Source organism: Peromyscus californicus, unplaced genomic scaffold (assembly GCF_007827085.1).
Source record: "Peromyscus californicus insignis strain IS unplaced genomic scaffold, ASM782708v3 Scaffold_1__1_contigs__length_55948999, whole genome shotgun sequence".
Lineage (NCBI taxonomy): Eukaryota > Metazoa > Chordata > Mammalia > Rodentia > Cricetidae > Peromyscus > Peromyscus californicus.
This window is the reverse complement of record NW_026294492.1, coordinates 45,065,929-45,074,251: the sequence shown is the minus strand read 5'-3', so window position 1 is coordinate 45,074,251 and position 8,323 is coordinate 45,065,929. Positions and strand designations below refer to the sequence as shown.

The following is an 8,323-nucleotide window of genomic DNA, read 5'->3' as shown; positions in this document are numbered from 1 at the left end:
AAAGGCTAAGCAGATTAGATTTAAGGTTCTTGTTTAAAAAAAAAAAAAAGAAAGAAAGAAAGAAGAAGAAAAAGACAATTACTAGTTTTAAATACTTTACATTGGATTGGATTGTTTTATATTGTATACAAATTATATATATTGAAATTGATATTGTTAGAAAATGCTATATGTATATTTCTAATTGTACTTATACCATTCATTTAAAAATGCAATTTTCTGATCCTTGAATGTTATTATTACCAACTATTAGGATATAAAGAAATGAAAGTTAGTAGTTAGACATTACAATAGAACTTGTAGTCATATTAGATATGTTTTAAAAATTGAGCAGATATATTTTAGACAGGTCATCTTCAAACCCTTCAGAGATCTACAGAATATGGCATTTAAAATGTTTTAATAACTTAGAAAATTTTTCTTTTTTGTTATGACTATGAGACATGTCGGCTCCTGGCAGTACCAATCTACTTCAGAGAAAATATGGGCATTGAAGAAACTGTGTATGGAGTTAACTTTCATTGTGGCAAAAGTTAGCCACTGGACAACAAAGTATCCTTGAATCAACTGCTGACAAAATGGACAGACAGGTCATGAAACAAAGGACTACTGATTCTTGCCAAAACAAGTGTGGTTATGGCTTTATCAAAAGGCATCTTCTGATGCCAGGACAATATGGCACCATCCCTGAAATGGCCTTTGCAATTCGGAAAAGGTACAGTGCCCTTTTCTTCGAAGGCAGCTGAACAGGCAGTGGGCCGATGGCTTCTGATGTGCAATGGAACAGCAGCTGAAACAGTTATTCTTGAAGAGCAACTAAGCTCACACCTCTCAATAGTAGACTGGCATTTGATAGAGGGATGTGGAGAAGAATGGGATGCTGAGATGAAGCCATATATACACAGCCAAGAAGAATGGACAGTTGAATTAAAAAACCATCAACAATTTCCAGAATTTAAAATCCTGAATCATGACATGACACTAGTGGAATTCAGGTGTTTCTGGTACATGGACTGCTCTCACCCAATGTGAGGTTGAACTGTTGACCTTGTGTACATCCTACTTCACAAATGAGTCTGTCAGATATGCTAAGCCTATAGGCTGAAGATGATGCCCCAGCACTGCAGAGAAACCTCAGGTGACTGTCCAGACAGCTGGCTGTTTCTGTCAACTCACAAATTTTTTGGAAGTTGCTTGCATGCACTTCCTGTTTTTATTTTTGTTAGCTAATATTATTTCCTTCTTGGGTCTCTGAGGGAGTTGAAGATTAGTTAGCTATAGTTGAAGATTAGTTAGTTATAGTTGAAGGTTAGTTAGTTATAGTTGAAGATTAATTAGGATAGAAAGTGAATTAGATACATTTTGGACTTAACAAAATAGGATAGATAATGAAATTATTTTCTCTGAATTTGTCAAATACAAATGGATTAGACATTGTTTAGACATTTATTACTTATATATATTGTATATAGTCATTGTACTTTTGTATATAGTTTTTCTTTTGTTAGTTATAACCTTTTTCTTTTTTTTCCTTTTTATTAAAATAGAAAAGGGGAAATGTGGTGGTATTTTACTTGTCCTGAAATGTGATTTTAATTGTATGTTAATAAATAAAGTTGTCTGGGGGTCAGAGCTATTAGAGCCATAGCAAGTGCGTGGCAGCGGTGGCGCACGCCTTTAAGGACCTGGAGGGCGGTACATTCAGACAGTGACAAGGCAGTCACATGTTTGGGTTTACGACCAATGAGAAGGCAGAACAGCTAGAGTATATAAAGTCATACACACAGGAAGTAGGCCCCTTTTCAGAGAGCTCTCTTGGCTGAAGAGGATCCCTGAATCAGGAAGGGTGAGGCTCTTAGCTCTGACCTCTTGGCTTTCTTCTCTGAATTGGCTCTGTGTTTCTTATTTAATAAGACCGTTGGTTACATCTACACCCTGTCTCAAAAAAAAAAAAAGAAGAAGAAGAAGAAAGAAAAACCCAACTTCAACCTAGTCTACTCCTCTGCACTTTCCAGAGAGACCCTTTACCAAAAAGAATAGTAAATAAATAAAGATGTAATCATTTTTTCTTTAAAAACTAGTGAAGTTGATATTAACTCAGTAATGCATGGTTGGTTCAACAAATGCAAATTAATAAATGTAATATAGCATGCAGAGTTAAGGATGGTCATCGCATTAGATGCAAAAAAAAGAGGCTTTTGGCAAAACTCAACATCTCTCTTGTGATTCTGGGAATAGAAGGCACATTGCTAGCAAAATAAAGACTGTGGCAAAACTACAGACGATGTGAGACTGATAGGGAAATTTTAAATACATCTTTTTGGGTGAGGGAGATGGCTTAGTGGGTCAAAACACCTGATGCTCACTCCTGACAACCTGAGCTGGATCCCTGGAATGCACAGAACTGTGAGTCAGTCTTATGTGAGTTCACCCTCATGTCTTTCAGCTATTGCATCATTTACAATTTTTTTCTTTTCTATATACAAACATTTTTTCCTACATGTATGTCTGTGAAGCACATGGTCAGAAGAGGGCGTCGGATCCCCTGAAACTGGAGTTAAGAATGGTTATATGCTGCCATGAGAAGGGAACCCAAGTCCTCTGCAAAAATAACTAGTATTCTTAAGTGCTGAGCCATCTCTCCATTCTCTATCACAGAATTTAAAAGTGTAACAGAAATCTGTTTGAAAAGGCTGAATGAAATATTTTCACTTAGTGTGTTCGTGGTTGTTATGGACAATCAAAAAACAAACAAAAAGCACCAGAACTCCTCTCCAAAGCAGGGAGTGCATGCAATACCATGAATTTGGTACAAATCCTACAGCTGGGAGGGACACATGGTCAAACGAGCCAGCATATGACCTTCTTTTCCTACATGCACATGTTGTGAGACTTCCTTCTAAATATTTACGTCTATACCCACAGCTCTCAGCCTGAGGGTGAAGGTGAATGCAGTGACTCATACCTGCTCAAAGTGCAGAGAATAAGTGGTTGAAGAGTGCTCAGACCTAAACAGGACAGCAACACTCCCTATCCCTACTCAAAGGTCCAGGAAATATTGAAAAAGAGAGGACAGAGAGCAAAGGCTGGGTAAGGAGAGAGTGTCATGAAACACTGCCATCCAGATATGACATTACTGTAACCGTGAACACAGCAGCTGTGCAAACTTGCCCAAACTTGGGCCTTCCAACTTTCCACAATGGATAGAGGAAGCATCAGTGAAGATCCATCCCTTCCTGAGAAGTAATGAATTGTTAATTGTTGACCACGGCAACTCTTTTTTGCTTATAAACGAAAGCATTTAATTGTGGCTGGCTTACAGTTCAGAAGTTTAGTCCATTATCATCATGGCAGAAAGCAAGGCAGTATCAGGAAGACATGGTGCTGGAAGAGGAGCCTAGAGTTCTTACATCTTGATCCACAGGCAATAGGAAGAGACAAAGCCAATAGGCCTGGCTTGAGCTTCTGAGACCTCAAATCCCACCCCCAGTGTCACACTTTCTCCAACAAGGCCACACCTCCTAATAATGCTGCTCCCTATGAGCCTATGGGGGACATTTTTATTCAAACCACCACAGTTTCCATGACAGTCTGACTTCTAATCTCTTAAATTTTAACTTTTTTTCAATTTGTTTATTAATTCATATTTATTTTACATCCCAGCTGCAGCCTCCACCCATCCTCCCCTCCCAATCCCTCTCCCCTACTCCCCCACTCCAACTTCCCAATCCCCTCTTCTTCCATCTCCATCCATGAAAGGGCCCATCTCCTATGAGTATCAATAAAATGTGGCATATCAAGTTGCAGTAAGACTAGGCACCTCCTCATGTATTAAGGCTGAGCAAGGTGACCTAGTATGTGAAGTAGGGTCCCAAAAGCCAGCAAAAGAGTTAGAGACAGCCCCTGTTCCCACTGTTAGGATTTCAACAACTACACAACTGTAACATATATTCAGAGTCTAATTGCAGGCTCCCTGATTGTTGGTTCAGTCTCTGTTAGCCTCTATGAGCCCAGGTTAATTGATTATGTGAGCCTTCTCATGGTGTCCTTGACCCCTCTGGCTCCTACACTCCTTTCTCCTCCTCCTCCACAGGAATCCCAAATTCTGCCTAATGTTTGGCTGTGGATCTCTGCATCTGCCTCCATCAGTTGCTAGATGAAGTCTTTCTGATGACAACTGGTCCAGGCACCAATCTGGTCAAAGGAGACAGCCAGTTCAGGCTACTTATCCACTATTGTTAAGAATCTAAGCCTGGATCCTCCCCATAGACTCCTGGGAGATCCCCCTGTGCCAGGCTTGACCACGGCAACTCTTATAAAGCAAACACTTAATTTAGGGTGGCCTGATTACAGTTTCAGAGGTTCAGTCCATTATTATCATGGTGGGGAGCATGACAGCATGCAGGCAGACATGGTGCTGGTAACATCTTGGCTTGCAGGCAACAGGAAGTCAAATGACACACTGGGCAGTATTCTAAGCATAGGAAGCCTCAAAGCCTGCCCCCACAGTGACACACTTCTTCCAACAAGGCCATACCCACTCCAACAAAGCCACACTTCACAATAGTGCCACTCCCTATGAGATTATTGGGGCCAGTTACATTCAAACGGCTACAAGAGGGAAGGAAAAAAAACATAAGGAAGAAAGCCAGACAGTCAGTTTGGCCTGTTACCTTCTGATTTGCATTCTTGGAAGACTGGGCAAGGTACCCACAGAAGGATTGTGTGTGTGTGTGTGTGTGTGTGTGTGTGTGTGTGTGTGTGTGTGTGTGTGTGTGTTGTGTGAGAGTGGGTTCTGCATTGAAGATGCTGAATCAGAGACCTGCTTTCCTCTGCAGACTGGGCACTCTGAGGGTAGTCATAAAGAAATGAGGGCTGAGGGGCTCTGCTGTGGAATTCTGCCCTCTGGCAAGACATGGCCTTGTGGCTGTGATTACACATGGGAGACCTTCATAAAATTGAGTCTATTGATTGTCCATCACAGAGGTGAGGCTCACAAGGCCACCATACTCCTCCCCAGGAATTTATAGACAGTTAGTGGTTACTAAGGGAGAGGCCTCAGGAGGTCTCACCCCTCCCTACAAGAGAGTAAACTGTTGCTACGAGTAGAGACTCAGGAAGCCATACCCCTTTCCAAGGGTGTACAGGCAGTTAACAGTTGCCAAAGGAGATATTTTCCTTCACTGGTGTTGTTAGATCGGACTGGGATGGGATGGCAAAATCTCCTACCTCAACAGGAGCAGACTGTCCTTTAATTAGAACAATGAAAAGCAACAACCTCTCCATGGGAATGAAGACTGTGCATACAGGCTGTGGTACAAGGGCTTGAGATTTTGTGGGGTTTGCAGTGGGAAGTGCCTATCAGGGTGCAGTTCAGTGGAAATTTTATTGGTCTTGGTTCAGCCTCTGCAGTTTCAGATAACAACCATCTATATTGACAGGTAACCTTGACCACTGTGGTCTGGATTTCAGATAGAAGCCATCTACAGGAGCAGGTATTCTTGAGTATGGGAAGCTTCTGCATCAGGATTTGCCAGCCAGAGTATGTTTACCCTTTAAGTATAGCCTTTACCCATGTGCCGTGCCTGTAAACAATCCCTTACCTGTAATCACTCCTGTAAGCAACTCCAGTTAAACTCACTGTTTGACCAAGCTAGACTTGAGCAGAATATCTTCTTCTCACTCTGTCTCTGGTAAATAAACATTTCTCCCAGGTGAAATTCATACAAAGAGGTTCTTCCTGCCTTCCCCCAACCCATCTCAACCCACTACATCCCTGCATTATGAAGCAAGGGCAAGCACAGTGATGTCACAGACCACCACTGTTCGATCCTCTCTCTCGCTCTTTCTGGCCACCCTGGGCCTTGATCAGCCTTTCCACTGGTGCCCCAGAGAAAAGAGGTCTACCTTGACAAGCAGCCTCATCAGGTCACTTGCAGCCATGGATGTCAATGGACACCCAAAGCCCCAGCCCTCCCCAGAGACTCCTGGTCCCCTTGCCCTGAACTCCAGCACACTCCTTGTGAACAACAGTCTACAGCAAGATTCCCTCAACCTGGTTGTCGACAGGCTCCCACCAAAGACAGGTGCTGTGGTTATTGACATGGGCACAGGCACCTGTAAAGTGGGCTTTGCAGGACATTCCCAACCCACCTATACCGTGGCCACCATCCTGGGATGCCAGCCCAAGAAACAGGCTACCAAGGGCCAGTCAGAGCTGGAAACTTTTATTGGGGAGGCAGCCCGCTCCCGCCCAGAGCTGAGATTGGTGAAACCTATTCGCAACGGCATTGTGGTGGACTGGGACGCAGCCGAACTAATCTGGCGACACATCCTGGAACATGATCTCCGAGTGGCCACCCAGGATCACCCTCTACTGTTTTCGGATCCACCCTTCAGCCCAGTTACCAACCGTGAGAAGCTAATAGAAGTGGCCTTTGAGTCTCTGCACTCCCCAGCCATATATGTGGCATCTCAATCTGTATTGTCAGTCTATGCCCATGGGCGTGTAAATGGACTTGTTGTAGACACTGGCCATGGAGTCAGCTACACAGTGCCAGTTGTTCAGGGCTACAACCTACCCCATGCCATCCAACGCTTGGACCTGGCCGGCAACCATCTTACTGCCTTTCTAGCAGAGATGCTGCTGGGCTCTGGCTTCTCATTGCGACAAGAGGACCTGGACATTGTGGAGAACATCAAACACCGTTACTGTTATTTGGCCTCAGATTTCCAAAAGGAGCAGGCTCGTCTGGATCAGGAGTGCAAGCAGACCCTGAAGCTGCCGGATGGACGGACTGTCACTTTGGGGAAGGAGTTATTCCAGTGCCCAGAGCTCCTATTCCATCCCCCCGAGATACCAGGACTGTCGCCCATGGGCCTCCCAGCCATGGCTGAACAGAGCCTCATAAAGGTGCCTCGGGAGCTACGGAACCATGTGGCCCAGAATGTGCTCCTGTGTGGAGGCTCCTCCCTCTTTACTGGCCTGGAGGGTCGCTTCAGGGCAGAGCTACTGCGCTCTCTGCCGCCTGAGGATCACGTGGTGGTGATGGCACAACCCAACAGGAACCTCTCTGTGTGGATTGGGGGCTCCATTCTGGCCTCGTTGCGCGCTTTCCAGTCCTGCTGGGTCTTGCGGGAACAATATGAAGAAAGGGGACCTCAGGTTGTATACCGAAAATGCTACTAACAGGGGACAAGGTGGGAAGGGCTGAAGGCAGTAAAGCTTTCTTGCCAAGCAAACTCAGTCCTGTTGTCTTCCAGCTCTATTCCGTGCTCTAAGGCCCATCCAGATGACTCATGTTCTCATTAAGCCACTAGCCTACACCCTCCAACTTACCCCTCAACCCCTATCCTCCCATCTCCAACCCCTCACACCCCTGGTATCTTCTCCTCCGAACATTTCTGACTGTAAACTATCCTAAAATATCCATGACCATCTCTCTGAGACACCCTAATACTTTTTTTTTAATTTAAGAAATTTTTTATTCATTTTACATACCAACCACAGATTCACCTCTCATCCCTCCTCCTGTTCCCCCCCAGTCTTCCCCCGATCCACCCACCCCCATCCCCTTCCAAAAGAGTAAGGGCTCCCATGGGAAGTCAGCAAAGCATGGTACCTGCAGTTGAGGCAGGAATAAGTCTTTCCCCTGCATTAAGGCTGAGCAAGGCATCCCACCATAGGTAATGGGCTCCAAAAAGCCAGCTCATGCACCAGGGATAAATGCTGATCCCACTGCCAGGGGCCCCTGAAACAGACCAAGCTATACAACTGTCTCCCGTGTGCGGGGGCCATGCAGGTTCCACAGCTGTCGGCCTAAGTTTGTGAGTTCCTTCAAGCTTGGTTCAGTTGTCTCTGCAGATTTCCCCATCATGATTTTGACCACTCTTGCTCATAGAATCCCTCTTCCCTCTCTTCAACTGGACTCCTGGAGCTCAGCCTGGTGCTTGGCTATGGATCTCTGCATCTGCTTCCATCAGTTACTGGATGAAGGCTCTATGATGACAGTTAGGGTATTCACCAATCTGATTACCAGGGTAAGCCAATTCAGGCACCCTCTCCACTATTGCTAGTAGTCTAAGCTGGGGTCATCCTTGTGGGTTCCTGGGAATTTCCCTAGTACCAGGCTTCTCCCTAACCCCATAATGTCTCCCTCTATCAAGATATCTCTTTCATTGCTCTCCCATTCCATCCCTCCCCCAGTTTAACAATCCCATTCACTCATGTTTTCAACCCTCTGTTGCCCCACTTTGCCCCCAGTTTACTCATGGAGAGAAATACCCTAATTCTAATCCCTTAAATATACTTCCCTCATAACAA

General features: G+C 44.7%; 1 protein-coding gene across 1 annotated transcript; it reads left to right on the top strand.

The window, feature by feature from the left end:
- The first annotated feature begins 5,941 nt into the window (after positions 1-5,941).
- Positions 5,942-7,189, top strand: Actl9 (actin like 9). The gene has a single exon (XM_052745680.1). The coding sequence runs from the start codon at positions 5,942-5,944 to the stop codon at positions 7,187-7,189; it is 1,248 nt and encodes a 415-aa protein (XP_052601640.1).
- The last annotated feature ends 1,134 nt before the right edge of the window (positions 7,190-8,323 follow it).